Source organism: Cupressus sempervirens, chromosome 5 (assembly GCF_028749045.1).
Source record: "Cupressus sempervirens isolate cs-2001-9-10 chromosome 5, ASM2874904v1, whole genome shotgun sequence".
In the NCBI taxonomy this organism is placed as follows: domain Eukaryota; kingdom Viridiplantae; phylum Streptophyta; class Pinopsida; order Cupressales; family Cupressaceae; genus Cupressus; species Cupressus sempervirens.
The window spans coordinates 683,101,548-683,125,927 of NC_143122.1; the positions used below are offsets into that span (position 1 = coordinate 683,101,548).

The 24,380-nt window shown below is 35.7% G+C and overlaps 1 protein-coding gene across 2 annotated transcripts in view; it reads right to left on the minus strand.

Moving 5' to 3' along the window:
* LOC149557781 (uncharacterized) overlaps window positions 1-24,380 on the minus strand; it is a 115,233-nt gene that overhangs the window by 17,003 nt on the left and 73,850 nt on the right. For both annotated transcript variants that reach the window (XM_089832279.1, XM_089832280.1), the window contains exons 9-10: window positions 12,365-12,433; window positions 11,981-12,119 (exon numbers count right to left, since the gene is read on the minus strand). In XM_089832279.1, the coding sequence (XP_089688405.1) occupies window positions 11,981-12,119; window positions 12,365-12,433 (208 nt within the window). The remainder of the gene's footprint in view (window positions 1-11,980; window positions 12,120-12,364; window positions 12,434-24,380) is intronic.

The window sequence follows — 24,380 nt, forward strand, 5'->3', positions numbered from 1 at the left end:
ACAAAAAACGAGGCACCCACAAAAATCTGATGAAGACCCATTTGAGATTTCAAAAAACCCACCAAGAATATGTGATCAAAAAATTTTTGGAGGTCAAAAAACTAGGGTTTCGAGCAAAAAACCTAGTCGGCAGCTTCGAAGGTCAGATTTGCAGGAAAAATGGCAGATATAGGCAGATTTTGGAACAAGCGGATTTGAGATAGACGGATCCAGGCAGATAAGGGCGGATTGAACACGTTTTCACTCACACAAAATGCCGAGTTGCAAAAAAACGGCAAGTTGCAGAAAAACGACGGTAGAAACCCGCGATTTGTAGAAGATCAGACGTGAGCCAAAGAAACCTGCGATTTAAAAAACGTGAACTCGGGATTTGCAGAATGAATTTCAGATTTCTCAGAATAGAAACCCTAGACGGGTTGTAGAGAAAATGGCAGAAATAATTTCGAAATTTAGAGCAGATAATTTTGAAAGAAATTATAAACTATTCAAAACCATTTGAAGCAATAGCTCTGATACCATGTTACAAATGTAAATGGCCGAAAAATTTGAATGAATTAATCAAAGATCAAACTGATCTATATATACAAAGAGGAGAGTCGAATAGAATAGAAACATTCTATTCTAGACTATACTAAATATTAGAAACATTCTAATATTTACAGAGATATAATAAGATACAATAGTGAGCATTAAAAGGAAACATGAAGGTTATTTTAATACAAATTCGTTTCCATGAGATGCCTTGATAAGACCATTAGGGTCAAACCCTTGCCTTGCTCTATACCATCCTAGATGATACCATTCCAATTCCTTTTCTGCGGCTTCAAAGGAGGCTCGATTTGGGCAACTATCATTGCCAATTATGATTGAGAATGAAATGCCTATTTTCTCTTCATTTCTCATTATTCTATCATAGTGCTCAAGTTGCCTAGCCAATTCTAACAAAACTACCTTGTCGGGTGGGTACCTTGGAAGCCTCTTGGGACAAATTGTACTTCCTACCACTCTAATATATATAAACTGCGGAAATTGGATGAACCAACTCCCAACTTCTTAATTCTTGCTTCTGCTTCCGATGAAAGTCTCTTAGCAAGTGTCCCTTGTAATACCCTTACGGTCTTCATGGCGAAGGCGTCGCAAAATATCTTGTAATCTTTGTTATTGTGCAAATGGAGCTGCGGATAGCATTCATGTACCAAATATTGTCCCGGTCCGCTACCAACTTCTCCTAAGGCCTTAAGTCCCGGACTCTTGTACAATCTAGCAATTAGGTAGAACAGATAGGAGTCCATGTAGAATTGCCTTTGGTTTTGCACAGTTCTGAGTTGCAATTCTAAGTTCTCGCTTATGATCTTGGCCCGATCAAACCTTCTTTTCCCTCTCTCAATCTCATCAATGAAGAAGTACATCCAGTTTTCAAATCTCATCACTTGAGCTAGGCCCATGATTCGACTAAGTAGAACAACGAGATCACCATATTCTGGTTTGAAATCTGCCATTGTGAGCCTCGATGATCTGTTAACTCCTTTCCTTCCCTCGCGTATCCAATTCTGCTTTAGATGCGTGTAATAGGCCTCTTGGTTATCTTGAAATGACTTAGTTGCTTGATCCATCATCACAATCGTCATGCCCTTGTACTAGGGAATGTTGAATGTTTCTTCGATTGCTTGTTCGCCAATGCTGGCCAACACTCTCTTCCCTTCATCAAAAATGATGGAATTACTGTTTAGATCAAATCTAGATGTACATTCCATAATCAATTCTGGACAGGGCAATGTGGAAGGAAAAGCCGCTGCGTGTACAATTCCACTCTTGTAAATCCTTTTTGCCAAGGGGGATTGTCCTTCCTTCAGTCTATCCCTCATCCGTATCATGTCCACTGTATCAATATTGGTGTCGTTTATTCTCTTCATTTTCGAGAAGAAGAAATTTTTGGGCGTCATATCCTCTTTGTCTTTCTTAGTGTTCGCCCGCTTGGGATTCTTACTTGCACTATCATCCTCCATGCTCGTCGCCCTATTACAGGATGGTAGAGTGGTGGACCAAAAGGCAAGAAGAACCAAGTGGAGCAATCCTTAGACTAGAACGAAAGATGGATGTCAGCTTAAGCACCCCTTGCAACTCTAGATGATGAAAATTCACCTTAACCAATAATCTTACAGCGACTTTTCGGAACCTAGGATATGACTTTCAAGAAGTTCAAATCCCTTTGCAAAATAGAAATTTACACTTCTAAAACTATCCAACACTTGCCTTCTATGCAAAAATCAAACCTTCATATGTATCTCTTCTCCCAACAAAATTGCCAAAATCTGGTATAAACATGCAGTCCTAAATAGGAAAAAAAATCAGACCTTCACCATGAATTGCCCAAAAATCAGAATCGGATCTGCCTCAATAAAATGCCAAGAATGGAAAATTTTGCCTTTGTCTCAAATTCGCCCAAGCATGAAGTCTGAAATCTGCCCAAAATGCCACCTAGGGCACAAATCGCAGCCCACAAATGGAGGAGAAAACCACCAAAATCTGCAAAAGGTCTGCCCCTTGAGAAATCACCAAGCATGAAAATGGAGAAATGCAAGCAAAAATCGCCCAAGCATGCAAAAAAATGCCTTCCACAAAGTCGCCTAAGTCTGGAAAAATCTGCCTTCAACGAAATTCGCCCAACATGGAGAGGAGAAAAATGATCTGTGAAAATGAAATGGGGAGGAGACTCCCTTTATAGCCAATTCCCTTCTCCTCAAAGCTGGTCGACCTGGTCTAGGAGAAAACAAAAAACAAAAATTAAATCCAAGTTAAGGCCCTCAATTAAATACTTAGCTCAAAAAAATTAATTTTGCCAAAAGAAAATTGCACTTTTAAATTTGCCAATTAGCTCCAAATTACAAAACGAAATTAAATAACCTTGAAGGTGTTAAATATTTCCATTTAATGAGGGTTTAATAATTAATACGTCATTAAATTTGGATTTTGGCTAACCAAAAGCCATTTTTTCAATATTAAATTACTAAATTTATTAAAAACTTAAAGTTTTCAAGGCAAATTAATCTAATTAAAGTCAATTTTTTGCAATTTTCTACCAAATTGATTTTGCCAAGCTAAATTTAAAAAAAAAAAATTAAAATTACATCTAGAACCAAAAATCAATTTTTTGCAATTTTCCTCATTTCGACAAAATTAAAATTTTCACCAGAGAAAAATTTGAGATTTTCCAAAGACTCAAGTCTAATTAAAATTTCCCTTTTGAAAATCATCCAAATTTACAAAATTAAAACCAAATTTTCAAAAAAAAACGTCTAAGTACAAAATTCACAATTTTATCCTGCCAAGTTGAAATTAACTTAGAAAATTATTCGGCCTAGGGATAAAATTGATAGCTCTGGAAAATCAAGTTGAAATGGGGTGAAAATAAGCTAAGCCTCCCCATATTTGTCCTGAAGGTGCCAAAGCGTGAAATTTTCTAAACTCAAAAATTTTGGGCAATCCAAAAATTTGCCAAGGCGATTAAAAAGAGGGGGGTCCCCAAGATTTGGGGCAATGTGTGAAAACCTCACAAGAGTTTGTAGAGTAATCAATATCATTCTTGAAAGCTCAATAAAAAGAACAAGGCGGGAATGGGTATAGAAAAAAACTCTAAAGCCCGGTAAGTATGAGAAAACTGAACAGTCAATATGGAGTCATTGGCGGCAACCATATGCATTTTGTCTCATTTGTTAAATTAACGAAGAAGACAGTGTATAAGTTTTGGCAGTGATACCGAAGAATAGAAAATGCAAAATCTGTAGTAGCAGTGATCATTTAATGAATACAATTCTTCTGATTCAAAACATGATTGCACAACCTAACAAATGGTATGCATAACGTGATGCCAAGAGCAAGGATGTGCACATACACATTCATATGCCAATTAAATACACAGGCCATTAAATATCAAAGACAACTCAGGAAACAAATACATCCAACGGGGATTGGTGAAGGCTCAGTTTGCAAGTTTAGACGACAACTGGAATGAACAACAAACTTTGATCTCAGACAGAATATAGGTTGTTAACAGGATGATAATATTGGTAGAAGATTAATAATGGTAGTCATCTGTCGATAACTAAAAGACTACATCCTTGACATCCGAGTCAATATCCCACTCTGCAAAATAAGACAAATCTAGTAATGAAGTGTTCAAAGACTGTAAACAAACACAGCACCGACAAGAAGCATAGACGGCATAAAGACAGTAATAATATTTTTGGAGGATTGATAAAATAAATATAAAAACAAAGTTTGATGTCTTTATTATGTAGCCCGATAAAGACAGAAGTCCAACAGCAGTGATCTGGAAGAACAGTGACAAGACAGTATATGGTAAGATAGTGAACACATATCATAGCGGTTCCAGTTATGAATGTAATATGTTGAGGCAGGGATATGATGTCAAAGACAACAACCTGCCATGATGATGAATGTGTGGCATCTAGTCAGCAACGAAAGTCAGCGATTGAATTGGAGTATGACCAAGACTCTCACGGGGATTACAGTCAAAGAAACGACAACATACATGTGCATCGAGAGTTCCAAGTCAGCGGCTTTGTTGGCTTTGCTAAGTCATATATTATGCAAAAACCATTTTAATATCCAAGTTAGTATGAGTCGAAGGCAACCACAGGAAGAATATTTATTTTTATGGGCAATCATAAGTAGCAGAAGATTTTACATATATCATACAGTGACTTCTAATATGTTAAGGCCCGAAAAAATAAGGAAAAGAATATAAAAACAATGGTGCAAGTAGAAGCCAAAAAGAACATATCAAAAGTGATGGTAATTTGATTGAATTAAACAAACCAAAAATAATGTAAATATAAGAAGGTGTACTTAAAAAAGGGAGGAGATGTATCTTCTTAAAAAGACGTGGCTGCTTTGAAGGATGTCTCTAATATATATGTGTATGAGAAAAAAATAGAGAGGAGCGAAAGATAAAAAGTATATGCAAGAAAAAAGAGTGGATCTGATGATAAAATCAAATATAAATAAAGTATAAAAAGCTGTTCTTATTTTACCCGAAGGTGTATTTCTCCTGAGATTAAGGGAAAAATAGGTGATCTATATTTTAAGAACTATCATCCCAATCAAAAAAATATTATAATAATAGGTCCTATTCCTAGTGAAAAATATAGTGAAATTGTGTTTCCCATCCTTTCACCAAATCCCACTACTACTAAAACAGCCCCTACAGACCCTTCGAGCTAAAATTGATTATTGTTATTATGCGGGGGGCTTTACTGGTGAAGACCAATGTAGAGGAGTTTGTGGATGGAGCCCATATCCATACTATCCTTTTATGCGGGAGGAGAAGGGCATATAAGGCGGGTGGGTCCCTTACAAAACAGATCTGTATAGGCAACCGAGAATGGAACTAATCCGAAAGAAAGATGAGTCTATAGAAGTAGAAGGGATATATATAATCAGTTTGAATATCTGATTTATATGAATATGGGTACGTGCAAATCAATATATATATACAAATCAAAAGCTGACTTCACGAAGAGAGAGAAGTCTATATATTCATATAGATAAGAAGAGAAAAGAAAAGCAATAAAAGTATCCATCGTTAGTTGAGAAAGCAACAGTATTAAGGAGGAAGAGAAATTTGTGTACAGTGGGTTGGTGCTCAGGAAGACAAATGCAGGAGTCGGTGCTTCCAATAGGTCAAACCCTGCGAAGTGCAGGAGTTGGAGCTTCCAGTGAGTCAATGCTCATAAAACAAGGGTTGGTGCCTCAAGTAGGTCATAGCCTACAAAACATTGTAAAAGATCAGTTTATATAAAAAGTAATTATTCTGTCATGGTTTTCTCCCGCGTTGAGTTTCCACGTGAAAATTGTGTTATTGTGTTCATGTGCATAATTGTTCATTTCACCATTTGAAGTTAATTATTTGGATAAAAGTTTTAAATTGGAAAAGTTGTTATTATCCCCACAAACCCTAATTAAAATTGCCACACTATCACCTTATTACATGAAGGCACCACCTAGTAAGCCAATAAGAAAATTGCAATGCTTTTGATAGCTAGTGAGAAACTATACACTAGGCATAATATGACTGAAGCATGTGTAACTGGAATTTTCTGATTGGCAGAAGACAAGTGGGCACCACCTCAGCTTCCTTACCTCATAGACTTGATCAATTCTTTGGTGATCAAAAAATATCTCTTGATACTCAACATTATCAAGCCTTCAATTGTGATGGCATATTCTCAAATTGCTTCATCTTCTCAAATTTTTTCCATCTTTGCAAATTTTCTCATTGCTGTGATTTTGAACTTGCTTGTACTTGAACCTTGAATATCTTGAAGTAATGGTATCTTCATACACTTGGGTCCTCCAAAATGAATATCGATTTCCAAAGGAAATTCAAGATGATAAAAATTCTCTAATTTTTTGTTCTCCTTGTTCTTTACTTTTTTGAACTCCATCTTTGTAATAACCTCTGCTAGTTCTGAACAATAAATTCAAGTCCGTACTTCAAGGTATATTGTCAAACAGTAGTCATGAAATCACAGTCCCTCAGCATTATTCACCTTATACTCATCGTACAACTTATTTACTGAGATAATGGCAATGGATTAATCATAGAAAAACACAACCACTCGAAAATATACTGAAATCAAAACTTAATAATTAGGACCATAAATTTATGACAGTATATCAATGGAACTTAAACCTTGCACAGAAAACAATATGACAGAATCTTCCATGTTAGCAATGTTCAGTAAGATTGACGCAAGGGAAGTGTGTGATGGACAGACCGTAACAATGGAGAATACCACTGCAGGAGATTGTGGACACTCCAAGTACTCAGCCGGTCACACTACCTGGTACCTGTCCAACTTGCCAACTGTCACTGTGTCTTCCTCTATCACTCGTACAGAGGGAAAGTTGCCAGCTCAACCCATGGAGGAAGTGAAAGACAATGCCGCTGCCAACTACAACTCCTGTGAAACACCCAGGCTCCCTTCCACATCACCATCCACTGTTATTCATGTATTCTGCCAGAGTCACATGTTACAGTTCGGATCCCCTTCTCAGCCCACGGTTAGACTATGTTACTCACGCATTAAGGGATTCCATATGGCCACGTTTTACCCATAACCTTGCAAATGTGGAGTGGGGAAGCTGTCCATGCTGAAAGAAAGGCTCTCGTCTGCAGCAACAATCCTCAGACTCAAGGCCCAAGGAAACTTATACGTTCAACTGGAAAGAAACCATCCATATCCCTGTCCTCTGATATTAAACTGATGTATGCTACTCAGCCGGCTACACACTAACCACCGTCATCTCCACAGTATACCAGATAAACTATATATTTCATATAAAAACTAAATGCACTTACTGTCAAACTGCCTGAACTGGAGCACTTGCCGATTTCTGCCTGAACTGGAGTTAACTTCTAAAGAGGAGATTGGGGTTACGTCCAACTTCCTCGGAAAGAACCAAACTCGAGGGATTTCATCCTCAGAGTTCTAACCAGTCACATTAAAGAAACCAGGATATGACAATGTATTGGATTCATAAATTCTTGTGTCTAAATCCCAAAGCAAGGTCCCTTATTTATAACCTCGAAGTGAGGGAAAGACATTGAAATAAGGGATGTGGGATAAAACAACAATTTTGTCCTGCAGTCACTTAAGTCACTTTATAAAGTAAATGAGTTTATAACATTAAGTAACTTTATCCACACACTTTAATATAATAATTGAAGTACTTAGGACAAAATTTCCGATGTGACTGGTAGGCATCCTGATAGTTAATGCCATTAATCTATCCAGATGTGGAGATAGATTAACCTGGCACCATAACACTAGTGCGGAGAAGGGGACATGACAATCTTGATCTCAATCTTGAATTAGCACTTTGAAGATCTTATTCTGAACCTCCTTTCCATTTGAAGTTTTTGAGCTTCCTCTTGCTTGAAGATTTGAGCTTGACCATCCATCATCTCCTTGCTCTCCCAGCTTCCCCCTTTTCAAAGTTTACCTTCCAAAATAAAGAAATTATTCTACTAAGCCCACAAAATTGATAGCAAGTAAACAAAACAAAGGAAGTATGAAATGAAATTGCATTTAAATCCCACCTTCTCCATCAAAACGAAAGGCATTTGCCAAAATTTCTCTCTAGTTTAAAAGAAAGCTTCTCTTTCTTCTTGCAAATTTTAAATGATATCATATCTGGAAAACAGAGAAGCTTTGTAATATAGTATACACAGAATTTATTATCTCACCACATTTTAATCTCAGATTTTTACTTTTATTTCGGAATAAGTCTACTCTTTGTTGTCTAGAATCACTGCTCTCTCAAGAAAGTTTATCTCTTCTTCGGATATTTTAGTCCCCCTTATGACAGATAGCTGTCTTCCCAAGAGAATTTTTCTACATTAGATGAAGAAAAAACATCGCTAAAAGGCAGAGGTAAGTTTGTTTTGAAAGATACTGAAATGGACTCACCTCTCCTCCCTCTCTTCGCAATTTTCAGGTTTTGATCACCATTTTGGGAAGCAAAATACCTCTTACCACTTTGCACAATTTAATTCATTATCTCAACCTTCTTTATAGAGGAGTGGAATTTAAACATGTGAGAAAAAATGGATTTCTCTAAGGGTGGCAGAATCCACCACACTTAGAGGTATTTTCCTCTTGTTTCCATTGTTCTTTCAATCTTCCAAGACATCTCAAAATCTCACTTCCATGTAAGTTAATCTTCATTTAATCCTCTTTTCTTCTTGTCCTATTACCCATCCTTTTGCAACCTTGAAGATGAAGGTTCAGATTTCAATAATAGTAATGTAGGACGGAAATTAACCCTATTAGAGGAATTTAACTTCCTCTAGTAGTTGCGGAATCAGCCACTTCTAGAGAACTTCCCTCTTCTCTTTGGTTATTGCCCAAACTCAATGTTTCATCAAATTCAACCACTAACCATCAATCTTTGGAGGCCCCAAATCATGTTTTCATGCGATAAAGGAAAGGAGGAAACCATGATGCTAAGAGGAATTTGGATTCCTCGCCTTGACTTAATCTCCTCTTCAAAAAACTTTGCTCAAATGTTATCGTTTCTTCTCTTCTAATCAGGTTGCCTTTAAATTATGCTTTGCTCAAGTCCAAGGGCCTCAAAAATCCAGTTTCTTCACTTCATATAGGGGTGGAATTTGAGCCCTAGAGAGGAATTTGGATTCCTCTAAGGTTGGCAGAATTAACAATTGCGTTTTGGTTTCAGCTTGTTACCTTTGATTTCAACTCTTGAATTCTTCATTCATTTATTGTTTCCCTTTGCAATGCAGTTTTAAGGAAATTGGTTGAGTATCACTGTGTTTCATGCAAGGTGGAAATGGGGGCATGGAGAGGAATTTTGAATCCTTTCACTTCAAATTTCTAAAATTTTGTAATGTCCCCTTGTATAGTTTCTTAAAGTTTGGATAAAATTCTTATAAATCAAATAAAAAGACACATTGTTCTATATAAGTTGTATACAACTCCTTTATTTTGAGTGTATTGAATGTAATCAAATATAGAAGTTTATATCAACCCAATTCGATATGTTTGTAAATTGAAATAAGTGTAACTAGAATCACTGAGATATCAATCTACAAGGTATAATGGTCACTGATCCTTGACCCTTGTTGGTCCAACCAATGTAATGTATTGCAGTTCTTGTTATCTGATTTATAAAATGTTCTGAGATGGTATTTTCTCACCAGAGATTCCAGATTATAAATATGAAATGTTGTTGTAGTAACTCCAGCTGGGTATAGCTTAATCAATCATCACTTCCTTTCACAATTCAATGGTTTGACATTTCGTCAAACACTTGATATGGTTTCCCATGCCAGCTAGTTCTACTGAATATATAAGTTAGTCACCAATAGTAATCAAATCATTTTCAATTAATTCCAATGCCTTTGCAAAAATCTGCTTGCTAAGTAGTAAGTTACGATACCAGTCTAGTGATGAACAACAAAACAACTTTTTCTACTATTCATTGTTTGCTCAAAAGCAATTACAAGTTACATTCCATTCATTAAAATAGAGAACATGGAACCTAGGAAATGATTTGCACAATAAACATTCAGCTTCACCAGAGCTCACAGCCCAGGAATGATATGCTACAGCAGTCAAGCATGGCACTTGTTTATAATGTTGAGATTGCAACACAAGAAGTGCACCTATAGCTTCACCTCATTCTTTCATCATACTCGGTAATACATTTTTTTTCACATACACACTTAAAAACATGTTTTAGGTGGTGCATCTTTCCAGTGCTTTCAAACAGAATACACTTCGCATGGTTCTTCCCTTAGCAACGTGTGTGTTTGCAAGGTAGGTACCCAGTTACAAATACTGCTTCATGCTTCACTCAGAATTTGTCTTCCATGAAGTGTGCACCTAAACACCTGCAAACAATACTTCATGTTCTCTTTATGAGGCATTTCCCTAACACTTACACATGCACTTTTGACAACAATATAGCCTTTAGTTTTGGGCCTTCTAACCTAGTGCACCCCTGATAGTGTAGTAGTCTAGACCTTGTTTTGAAAACAGTTTTCTTTTTATGAGACATGCCCATGGAACATACAAATGCACTCTTTGCCCACAGCTTAGGTTTGGACTTGCACCTATGATAAAATTTGCCCCTTATCACTAGGTACACTCATTTGTGTTGAGTTTTAAATAATTCTATTCTTAAGTCTCCATTTCAAGTTTTTTAAAGTAGTTATACATTGTTGGGAGATTGTTCCTAAAAAATAGGTTTCATTGTTTCATTTTTTGGCTCATATAATAAGCCATTCTACAATGTAATATTCATCGCCTCAAGATTGTAATAATAATAATAGTAATTCAAATGAACTGTGTCTCATATTAGACATGAATAGGGATTAAGGGAACATTTCATTGGAAATCAAAGAGAATGGCGGATGAATAACATGTTATGATACCAATATAAGGCTCAGGAATGTAAATGAAAAGATGAACAGGAATTAGACAAGAAGCAGGGTATTCAAAGAAATCCTTACCCTTCATCCCTTCATCAAAATGCGATGTACATATTTATAAATTTGAACATATATCAAGAACTATTTTCCAATTCAGGTCAATTTATGATCAGATATGATAGGTGAGTGAGAGGGCACCAATCGGAATCCATATAGAAACTGGCAAAACTTCAAAAGTGACAAGCAAATAAGAAATGTAGAGCTGATGAAACACAATATATACCTGATAGAATTATTATGAAAAACAGTAAGAAAACAAATAAACTTTTTAAATTTCGAAGTCCTCACTTATATTTTTGAATGCCAAAGTATATTCAATTCTTTATCTTTGTGTGTGTGTGTGCGTGCACACCTGCACCTGTGCACGCATGTGCATTTGTGTGTGCATGTGTGTATGGGTGTGGGTGTGAGTCTCTGTGTGTACGTGCCTCTGTGTGTGTGTGTGTGTGTGTGTGCTTGTGTGCGTGCGTGTGTGTGTGTATGTCCATTAATCAAAATGTGATATACATTTTGATCAATATGAAAATATATCAAAAGCTATTTTCCAATTCAGAGCAATTTGTGATCAGATATGATAGGTGAGTGAGAGATCAGAATCCATATAGAAACTGGCAAAACTTCAAAAGTGACATGCAAATAAGAAATGTAGAGCTAATGAAACACAATATATACCTGATAGAGTTATCGTGAAAAATAGTTAAAAAAATAAATAAACTTTTTAAATTTTAAATCCTTCTTACGTGTTTGAATGCCAAAGTAAATTTAATTCTTCATCTGTATGTTTCTTTAATGCAAATGTTTTAACAGTTAAAAATCTATGATTATTTACAAACGAGCCTCTATATGTGTGTGTGTGTGTGTGTGTGTGTGTGTATGCATGTGCATGTGTGTGGGTGTGTATTTCTTTCGTTTATTTCAAATTTGATCCAGTCAGAAATTTACTCTGCAAGTTGTCCGTTCCGGAGGCTTCCTAATTTGTTCTTGAATATAATCATCTTGCAAGTCATGAAGCTGAAGAGAAGAGAACTTTTTATGGGGAACAACTCTGAAGGCACAGATATCTTTCCATAAAACCTTTTCCCTATCATCCAGAACAAGTTTGAACCATCACTTATGCTCTTGACAAAGTATAAGCCAAATTTGACTTTAAATACTGTTTTATTTGGAAAGAGACTTCAGAAAAGAAAACTGGTGTTTAATTAATGAAAAAAATTCATGCACCCATTTGCCCTTATTCTAGAAACTACAAGAGATTAAAAATTGTTAGTTACAGAGATGTACAAAAATGATGCAGAGTCAAGAAGTACAAAGCCCAATGGAGCTTACCCATCTTTTGAATTTGCATTTATAGAGTCCCTTAAGGGCTTTGGGATACGAAAATCAATCCTCTGATATCTGCACAAGAATTCAGACAAATCAATCATATGAAACTAGCAGAAAATTGAATTCAATCAAAAGCTAGTGAGCGTAGAAACTATAGACCTTTAAAGCCTGATCTTCGTTCAAATTACCCCAATATATTATGGGCATTCAACATTAAAAAACTAAGATAGTAATAAACAAGCATGATTCCCAGCAAACAAGCTGCACAAAATTACTATTTAAGGCAAAACTGAAAAGCAACCAAAGTGTTGTAGCTCAACTGGTTGTGCACAATTGGTGAGAATGATGTTATGTTTCTTGACTAAGCCATCCACCAAGAAACAAATACCAAGCATTGTGACTGCTACAGGGTTCACACCTAGCTGACATTGACAGTCTAGATTCCCCTACTCATGGCAGCTTAGCTTAAGGATGACTTATACTTTAAATGCTTGCTTACTCTTCAAATTATCATCCTCTTAAGAAAGAGAAGACATACAAATATCTACAAAATGTTGCATTTCAACCCAAACAAATTTGAAAAGCGTACCCACTACATCACTGCTTTTACAGTTTGATTATCCATAAAGGAAAAAAATCCTTGTACAGGATTTTCACTTCTGTCATAAGACTTTGTGACCACAAGTATCCATTAAATCAGACTGCAAATATAACATATCATTAGTATTCTATAAATCAGTATGCATGTACATCATCTTTTCCACCAATAATCAATTACTTCACATGGCCAAATGAATGTAATGCTCTAACTTATTTTTCATTCAAAAAAATTGTTGGAAGTTATCATTGATGTCACAGCTGAAGTTGAAGTTGCCATCAATGTCGAAGTAATTTGTTTGTAGAAATGTTGTCATTGATGTCAACGGTATATGAAAACAATTGATAATGGCCAAAGGCCACTAATTGCAGTCCAAAGGCTAATCCAAATCAGTTTTAGATCTCATTCGATGCATGTTTATTAATGTCCCATTGGCATGGCTTTTAATTTTATGAAAAATGGCCAACCACCTTATGTTTTGCATAGAATCACCCAAGAAAAGATTAAAATTATTGCCCAAGTTACATAAGCGATATAGAGGAGGTAGAATCTAATTAATGGAGCACTTGTTAACTTTAAAGGCAGAAAATAGAATATCAAATTGAAAAAGAAGGCACAGATTAGTTAACAAAGGATGTCTCCCTTGAAGAATTGCATATTTACATGAATGGGACACCTCACTTGTAATTGTTTAAAAAGAAGGTGAACAAAAAACAAAAGATGTAAGTTTTGGAAAGAACATTATTTGAATTTAAGAAGATATAAAATCAGATTGATTTGAAGATATATGCAAGCATTTTTATAACACTCAAATATTTAACCAATCACATTGAATAAGATTCATCTTTATAAATTATAAAAAATTAAATTTGACAGATTGACTTTATAAAATTGGATTCTTTTTAAAACAAACCCAATTAATTGTGTAAATAAAGTCACCGCTTGTTTTATAAAATTGTAATTATTTGTTATGAATTGAGAGGTAGATTAAGTAGTTATATTAATTAATGCTGTTAAAATATGATAGTTACTTGATTGTTGCCTTTTTAAGAATCTAGTCCCTTTTATTAAATAATATTGCAATTTGGAGGAAAAACAGTGCTACAACTTTCAAAGTTAACAATTGCAGTTTGGAGTTATTTTTACTCAATTGCGTTTGTCAAAAAGCCCAAAAGAACTTAAAGAGCCCTCATTTCTAGGACAAATTAGATACTTAGGATGTTTTCATTTAAATTTTAAAATTTTGATTTTTTTTCACTTTTATTTGCAAGGCCCATGAGGCTACCTAGGTTTTCCCAAGCTCCAGCTTCGACACCATAAGTTTCCTATTGTTCATTCAGCTCTGAACAGGGAATGGAACTGGACCCATACAAGCAAACAGAAGAGCTCAGCAAAACTTGGCAACATAGATATATATACTTATGTATATGTTCAAAGTAAGTTGTACTTGATTAGTTTTTTCTGTCTTCAAAGATGATTTAGGGAGTAATGTCTAGATAAACCTTTGATTCATTAGAAATTCACCATATCTAACTACTTTTTATAACTGCCAAGTCAGATTTCAAGTTCACAACCAACCTGCCATGTATGTGCTGAGTCTGAATGTAGTAACTACGATAATATCTATCCTCATCACAAATCAACCCCTGATCACAGTACTATCCCCAAAAATCAAAAATTAATTTTTGTATGCCTTGGTGAGGTTCTTTTAGTTATAGAATTTGTGCTATTTATTTACGTTACCAAAACTGCCACTTATTTTGATTATATAACTAGAAATTGTTTTTTGAATGCCTTGGTGAGGCTATTTTAATTGTAGACTTTATATTGTTTCTTCTATATTAAAAGTCACCAATTATTTTGATTATTTCATTTTTATGTTATTACTTTTATATCTCGAGGTTCAATATCTTTACAACAAATAATGATACATTTATGGTATATCCCATTTTTTGGCTCAATTTAAAAATGTTCATATAGCCATTGAGGTTTCATGTGAAGTCAGTTGACAGGTAAAATTAGTTATGATCATGTGAAATGGTAGGGTGATTAATCGTTATAATTTCATATTAAGATGAACATGTTAGTTAATCGTTATGATGTTATTATATTGTTATCTCGATAACTTGGGAAATTTTATCCATCATAAATTCATAGGAAGTGAAATGGTGGTGAGTCGTTACAATGGTTTATGAATAATAATGTGTTGTGGTAAATGTGACTATATTGAGGAATTTGATATTATCGTGGAGAATTTCTTTTTCTTGCAGATGCACGTCAAAGGAGGGGGGTGGGCATTGCCAAAAAGGAATTGGGCACGGAGGCACAACCTATCACTAGGCAAATAGGTACGAGTCTTAACTACCATGGCCAAGGGTAAACAGCTAGACAAGCAAGAGTGTATGTTGGAGGACCATGAGCTAACCAGTTAAATTATATAACACTTAATAGTAAAAGAAATCACTAAGCATAAATTGAAATATGAACAAGTTGTTACCTTTATTTTAATTATTTGGTTGGAGCCTCCTGTTGTTTAAGGCATGTCCTAAACATATCGACACCATGATACCTAAATATCTATACATGAACATTCATGTATATATGTATATATGCAAACCAATTAAGATATATAAAAACGTATACGCATAATTGATATTTGACGTATACTTAAGAAATATAAGGTTGGGGTTTACGCATGTACATACATATATAGGTATTCATAGATACCATGGTGTTGTATATTAAGACTATATTTCTATTTCTTTCATCCTTGGCCAAAGTCTTATTTATTTTTAAAAAATCATGAGTGGCCACTTTGTTAATTATCTCATCGGGACTTTCATCAATGCAGTGGCCAAATTAAATATTATATGTTTACCACTTAAGCTGATGGCTCTTTATTTCCTTTGAAACTCTCTCCGCCACCTTTTTCTTGTTCTTGCCATAATCGAGCATGGGGAAGAAGCAAACGTATATGCGGTGAGTTCATTACCCAAGACACCCCTAATAACATATTTTCTTTACCAGGTATTGAAGCTCTTATTCTGCCATCATTTCCAGCCACAATAACTGTTATTTGCATTTAATCTCCAGCCACAATAATCTCTGTCATTGCATCCACATTCTAGCCACGATAGCTTCGTGATCTGCATAGTTATTGTGTGCAAGAACCTCTGATATTAGAAGCATAGTTACTACCTGCAAGTGTTGTAGGTCTCCAATGCTTGGAGTTCAAAGTCTGCAAGTGAAAGGGACTCTCTTGAAGGTGGTGATCATTGCCAGGCTGTGCATTAGCGTAAGTCTCAAAGATCAAGTACAGCCCGAATGAGTATGTTATACTTAAACTTTGATTTCATAATTGAATATTGATAACATATCAGACTGCTAATTCATAGCAGAATATCGATTGTTTATCAGAATGTTGAAGCCATAACAGATCATGGAAATCATAATAGAATACTGTTTTCATAGCAGAACGCTAATCTCATGTCTGAAGTATTAAATCTTATCATAATATAGACTTTATAACACAACTCTGTTTATAGGAATTCCATTCCAGTGCTAGCTTATACAGGAACATCCCTTCTCTGAGATAAGGGTAGCCCCCTCAAAGAGGATCAGTAGTTAAGATGCAAATAGCGTGAATCTTTTTGTTAAGCCTTAAGCCAAATTCGGCAGATGTAAATGGCTGTGGTAAACCAATGTTTAGAACTTCACCCCAGAGATTCATCCAGGATGACCAGTAAGGTCGAGATGAAGGGAGTGAATTGGTAATCACTAAAAGTGGGTCAACTCAGCAGGATAAAGAGAATGAAATCAGTAAACAATAAATGAATGTAATCAAACTAGATTAACTAAGTCAGCTTATGGTAGACAAATGTTTAGATCTTGTAGTCTAGTCAAGCGATTGATTGGTACTCTATCACTAGGTTGCCCAATAGCTGGATAGTGGTGTCCCGTACTTAATCCCAAGGTAGGGAACCTTTCTCAATTGAGATTTTGTGGGGATACTTAAGGGTCCGCAGTTGGGAGGTTAAGACCCTTACAATGCTTCTCCTCTCCACCAGGTACCAAGAGTTGCACAAGATAACAGTTAAGATCTACATCCACTATCTCCCAGTAATGGGTATTTTACTTTTATGAATTTGGAATTTCAAGAGTTAAAGGTATGTTGGATGGTTAATATCGTTTAATTAGTTATTCCCTTCAATTCTTAAAAATTGGTTTTCCTTTTCAATATATTAGGAAATTAGTTGATTTTTCAATTGAACATGAAATGCAACTACATGCATGAGATAGGCTTACTTGATGATTGTTATAACTGTCCTTCATTCATGTGAATATACATATGAACGTATCTTTATTTACAATTAATTGTCATAATTTGCAATGGGAAAAGGGGGATGTTACAGTGGTTTTGTTGCCTTGAATGGTATTGGTTATTACAATACAATGGTATAACTTTTTGTGCCCTAAGCAGCATATGTGGACTAACCTGCGTTTTGCAAATGTTGCCCTAGGCAGATTCCAGTTTCAGAATTTAGGGTATTGCAAACTTAAAATCCTCAATTTCGTTTTATTTGATTTTTCTTTAATTGTAATCAGGATTATTATTTAGTTATAAGGATCAAACTAAATTTTAAATAGCAATATGTTCATAGACATGGCAATATAATTACATAATGAAGATCTTGTTTACTTAAATTGATTATCAATGTTTAACCACTCGTTCTGATTGAATACTCCTTTAGTTGTTAGTTGCATAGTTCCGAGAATCACCATGAAATCGCCTGAACCGCCAGTTTGGCAATTCGATTCAAGTTGGGCGATTTTTTTGGAGTTGTGAATCAGCTCAGGCGATTTTTTGCCATGAATCACTTGAATCACCGATTCATGCAATTCATGGAAAAAATAGCCTAAATCGGCTCCATGAATCGGCTGCATGGCAGGCCATAAAGTGGACTTAATTTTTTAATAAAACAACTTCTTTTTTTTTTTTCTTTTTTGCCTTTCCTCTTTGTGTTAATCCTAAAGGGCCTTCTAATTGTTAAGCAAGAGTAGAAGAGAGGAAAAGTGAGAGAGAAGAAGAGAAAAGAAAAACCACAGGTTTCCAACCAGCAAGAAGGAAGAGCACCAAAGAGATCAAAAGTCCATCTGGGGAGGCCATAAATTGCATTGGGAGCATTAAGGACTCAATAGCAACACTCCTCAACTCATTTGCAAGAGGTTAAGTGCTGATTTTTTTTTTTTGCATGTTAGTGCATTATGCATTTTTTGTTAAAATTTTTTAGATTTCATTTGCAAATCTTGAATGTTTTTTTAATTTTACTAAACTGCAAACTAGGGTTTGTTGCTTTGTAGCTTTTGTTTATTAGTTTCAAACTTTGATATTTTATTTGAATTTTCTTATTGCAGCAGCCCTTTGCTTTCATTTTCCACAATGGGTAAAAAAGATGAATGTTGGAAATATACCGAAGAGTTTCCTAGAAAAAACAAATTTCAAAAGAAAATTATGTTTTGTAAAGAAATAAATTCTGGTGCTATTTATAGATTCAAATACAACATTGCTGCTATACCTGGACATGATATTACAATTTGCACTAAACAAACTGTTGAGGCAAAACGCACTTGTTTAGTGGCATTAAAAAAATATGAATAAGAGAAATTGAATAAGAAAATGCAACTTGAAGGGTTAAGGGCTATTGGCTCCCATGCTCCCGTAGCCACATCTGCATCTGCATCAGCTTCTGCATCTGTAGGTTGTGTTGGAGAGGGTTCTTCCAGGCCTCCATTTCTTCCTAATTCTAGTGCTCATGTGAGTGCTAGTGCTAGTAGGTCTTATACTGAAATTGAGTCCAACTCCAACCTATTGTGGCCTAAAGTGTGGAAAAACAGAATGGATAGTTACTTTGTGCCCCGCACTACTTTTGGCTCACAACCCACACTCGAGGGCATAGGTTTGAACAAGGAGATTCATGATGCTGTCAGAAAAAAGATTTGCAAATTTTGGTACTTTTGCAACATTCCATTTGTTGCAGCCAAGTAATTGATTCTTTTTTCTTTGTTTTCTTTAAGGTTAAACTTAAAAGTAAAACTTTAATTATATCTACTTGTTTTATGATTCATTGATTAATCATAAATTTTCTTTACAAGCTTACATAATGATTTGACATCTAAATTTCTAATCATATCTATTTGTGATAGGGCTCGTTATTGGCAAAACATGATAGATGCGGTTGTTATTTGTGGTCCGGGGTTTAAAACCCCAACTGAGGCTGAGTTGAGTGGATACCTCTTGGATGAAATGGTAGAGGATATGAAGGTTGAGCTTGAGGAGCACCGAAAGGAGTGGATCGAAAAGGGTTGCACCATCATGACTGATGGTTGGACAATGTTGGTACACATATGGACCTAGATTTTAAATTTTCAATTTTAGGTCTTGAACCTCTTCGAACTACTTCGAACTTGGTTCAAATTGGTTCAAAGCAGTTCAACAATTCAGAGTTCAGAATTCAGGTTCAAAATGGTTCGATGGTTCAAAAGGGTTCGAAATGCAGATTGGTTAGTTCAAGAAAGTTCAGAATTCTGTCTCAATTCATAATTCAAGTTCAAATTTTGTTAGTCCAATGATTTAATTCAGTAGTGCAGAGTATGATGGCATGCAAGCTTCATTTATAAGAATGTGGACATTGAGTCAGGAAACACAATGACAAGGCATCAGGCATCTGAAGGATGCAAAATCGGACACACACCAAATGTTTTCATTTGTCATAACCCATGCATATCAAACATAGAGTATGTTTGATAAAGGGCCCGCATACATAGGTAGAAGAGTGATGTGATGAGCATAGGTATTCCATTTCACTTGTCTCGTTCCTCACCTCTCATTGATTGCAAATCAAATGTTCAGCAAGGTTCTTAAGCTCTAATGGTCAATGGCTGGGAATTTTACTTCAGCAAATTGGATTTTCTGACAGTCATATAGACCCTCAAACAGTGACCTGTAACTTTTGACTCAAACATTATTTTTAAAATTGCTTCGTTGAGAATGTGAAGAACTAGGATTCTAATAACATATCCAAAATTCAGCAAGATCCAACGGTGGGATAATTAGTTATGCCTCCCGTACCGAGACCTATTTTTGCTGACAGAGTTATTTTAAATCCGCCCAACATCAAGAGTATTCTTATATTGGAATAATGTAATAATGTGCCACTTGTCCAAGTCTCATTTAATATGTCAAATTATTCTTATAAAAGATTTACATCAATGTTTGATAAGGTTATCAAAATATAAATGAGAGAACAAAAGAAGGAAGAGGGGAAGTCATAAGGCTTTTCAAGATTCAATTAGGGAAACTGAAAAGGTTTTTCACAGGAAATGAGAAGATAATAAAGAGGCCAGCAAAAGACAAAGAAGGGGTTCTAGTTTCTCTTCTGGGCTGAAGACTTTGAGCGGCAGAACAGAGGAGTTTTATCTGAACTTTTATTTTGTATTTGCTAAGAGAGAAAGGGCAGAGTTTTGTTTTGTTTTCCGAATTGTGTGTTGGAAAACAGGGGTTATTTTGAGTTTGAATGTATGCAGGGGGAGGGAATTCAAGTTTCCTTTTTAGTTAGTGATTTAGATGCAAAATGTAATGAGATCTTTGTTGTTTCTACATTTTTAGAGGAGGGAGACTCGGGAGATAGTTGCATACCAGAGCTTTGACTCTGAGTAATTTTCTTTCCACTGATCGTTATCTTTGTATGGCTTTCAATTTTCTCTAAATGCAATTATGTCATGACTTTCCGAATATATTTGATTTCAAAGTGTCCTTAAAGCTCTGATTCTTTGCTTTCTTAGACTTTATTCTCTTTGTAACACTGCATGCAAATGAACTTTGTGTCATTTGTTACCTATTTTCTTGTAGTCATTTAGCTTTCCACGTCTATTCTGTGTTTACGGATAGATGCTTGTAATCCTTTTGTGCTCTCTGGTTAAAAGCATCCACAATTAATTCATTGTATATCTTACACGGGGAGCTGTACCCGACAAATTCAAAGGAAGGTTATCAATCCAATGATAGCCTGTCCAACTGTTGGTGCCGATTAGTCCTTTCACTCGAGCATTCAGAGTTATATTTGCACACATTTTCTTGGAGGACAATCTGTTCACTAACAGACAGATAGGAGGAATAGAACACTCCCCAATTTTCTTGTATCCTGTGGAGGTGATTGATCATTCTACTTTCCTACATACATAATTGTGAATCGTGATTGAATATTTCAATTTTTGATTTGTTGATTGGTAATTTGTTGAAGATCCATTATAATTCATTGTTTTGTAGGATATACCATGTTCCTCAAATCCATTGATGCTTCCACTCATATAAAAAACGCAACAATCTTATGTGAGATTATTGATGAAGTCATAGCAGAGGTGGGGGAGCAACATGTGGTGCAGGTGGTGATAGATAATGCAGCAAGTTATGTTCCTGCAGGTAAACTTTTAACTTTTCAAGTTTTGAAAATAAATTTATTTGAATTTTGAACTTTTTTTAATTCTAAGTTTCCTAAGTTCTAACACGTTTGAATTTTTTATTCACTTACAATTGTTGTATATAAACTTTTGATGGAGAGGCACCCCACCATATTTTGGTCCCCTTGTGTGGCACATTGAATTGACCTCATGTTGGAGGAAATTGGCAAGCTTGAGTTGGTCAAATCATGTGATGAAAGGGCAAAAAATATATGCAAGTTTATTTATAATCATTCATTTGTCCTTAGCACAATCAGAAAGTACACTAAAGGCAAAAAGTTAGCTTGTCCAGGCATCACGAGGTTTGCCTCGAATTTCATCACACTGCACTCTTTGTTGACATCAAAGGACAATTTGAGGAGCATGTTTGTTGGGCAGGAGTGGATTTCATCTTCCTATGCTACGACCATTGCAAGGGTAGATGTGGTGAATTGCATATTTGATGATGATGGCTTTTGGAAACCTGCTAAAAAAATCCTTAAGGTAAATTTATTGCAATTTAACATTTAGTATTTTACAGTTTACTATTTCGTATTTAATATTTAATATTTAATTGTTTAATGATTAAGTTTTACTTTAAGTTATATTATTTTATATTTAGGTTTTGACTCAAATTTTCGTTTTACTTTATATGCAAGTCACTAAGCCCCTTGTATCTCTTCTACGAACTGCTGATGGGGAGAAGCCCTCTATGGGCTACATAAATGAGGGCATGGATAGGGCCAAGGAGACCATGAGAGCCCAATATGTAGGAGTGCAGGAGTGCAGGAGAAGTATGCCCCTATTTAGGATATCATTGATAGGAGATGGCAGAATCAGCTCCACCGACCCACCCATGCAGCAACTTACTTATTGAATCCGGCATTTCGTTCCCATCCTGACTTCAAGGCGCATGAGGAGGTTCTTACCGGCTTATATACAGTGACCCAGAGGTTGTGTAGTGGTGAGAATAGCGTAGATGCAATCATTGAGCTCGACAAGTTCAATAATAAAGAAGGGTCACTTTTCTCTGGCAGGATGGCCATAGATGCTCGGACAACAATACAGCCAGGTAAAAATTAAATAACATATTCATGAATCTAAAGTTTATAAGTTGTACATTTTAAATTTTAATTGTTGATTATGTAGTTTTAAAGTTGTAAATGAGACTAATTGTTTTTGTTTTCCCTTATTTCAGATAGATGGTAGCAAATGTTTGGGCCCACAACCCCAAAACTTCAAAAATTTGCCATCTGTATTCTGAGTCAGCCAAGCAGTGCTTCTGGATGTGAGCACAGTTGGTCCATGTTCGAGCACATGTGCAGATCACTGAGCCCCTTGTATCTCTCCTACGAACTGTTGATGGGGAGAAGCCCTCTATGGGCTACATATATGAGGGCATGGATAGGGCCAAGGAGACCATTAGAGCCCAGTATGCAAGAGTGCAGGTGAAGTATGCCCTTATTTGGGATATCATTGATAGGAGATGGCAGAATTAGCTCCACCGACCCATTCATACAACAGCTTACTTTTTGAATTCGGCATTTTGTTTCCATCCTGACTTCAAGGTGGATGAGGAGGTTCTCACCGGCTTATATACAGTGATCCAGAGATTGAGTAGTGATGAGGATAGCGCAGTTGCAATCAATGAGTTCGACAAGTTCAATAATAAAAAAAGGGCCACTTTTTTGTGATAGGATAGCCATAGATGCTCAAACAACAATACAGCAAAGTAAAAATTAAATAATATATTCATGAATCTAAAGTATATAACTTATAAGTTGTGCATTTTAAATTTTAATTGTTGAATATGTAATTTTAAAGTTGTAAATGAGACTAATTGTTTTTGTTTTCCCTTATTTCAGATAGATGGTGGCAAATGTTTGGGCCCACAACCCCAAAACTACAAAAAATTACCATTTGTATTCTAAGTCAGCCAAGCAACGCTTCTGGATGTGAGTGCAATTGGTCCATATTCGAGCACATCCACTCGAAGAGGAGAAATAAGTTGATTGTGTTGAGGTTGAATGATCTTGTCTTTGTTCATTACAACCTCCGTCTTAGGATCAGACAGATTTTGGGTGCTGACTCCTCTCCGATCATTCTGGAGGAGATTAATCCAAAATTAGAGTGGCTCATTGAGGCTATGGATCCAGTCTTCACTGAGGAAGACCATGAGTAGGTTGACCAAGTGCATATGGAGGCTAAGGTTGTGGCCATGGCAGAGGAGGCAACTAGAGCACGTTCGGGCACTGGTAGATGCACACGCGCACGCACAAACACAGGTCTTCGTGATGTTGTTCATGAGCCCATCTTACATGCGAGGGATATGGCTCGGCAGTTCTCTAGGACCTACCTTAGACCCCTTTCTAGTAGGCAGATTGGATACTCAGAGGCTAAGGCTAAGGCTAAGGCTGCGACTGAGCTTGAGGATGATGATGAGGCTTGAGCTGGAGCCTTGTTTTTTCATTTTGTTTACAAATATTGATACTGATAGACATACATTTCATGGATCTTCATCTTAGATCCTTACATACATTTATGATGTGATGTCTTATGGATCTTTATCTTACATACATTCTATATTTTGAACATTATGATCATATGATTTCTATTTACTTCAGTTAGCCTACAATTTACACTTTACATGTAACATAGTTACGTATGTGATGGATTTATCATTTATGTTCCATGTTTATGTATGTTAAGTTTTAACTTCTACTTGATGATGTTATAGTGTGTCTAAGTTATATTCAATAAAGGGTGCATGAAATAAGTTTTAAATTGTTAAAATCTTTAAATTTAAAGGGTTTTTTTAAATTTGCCGCTTCATAGTCGATTCATGGCCGATTCATGGCCGATTCACAATTCGATTCGACCTTGCTGATTCCGATTCTCATTACTTTGGTTAGTTGTGATATTTCA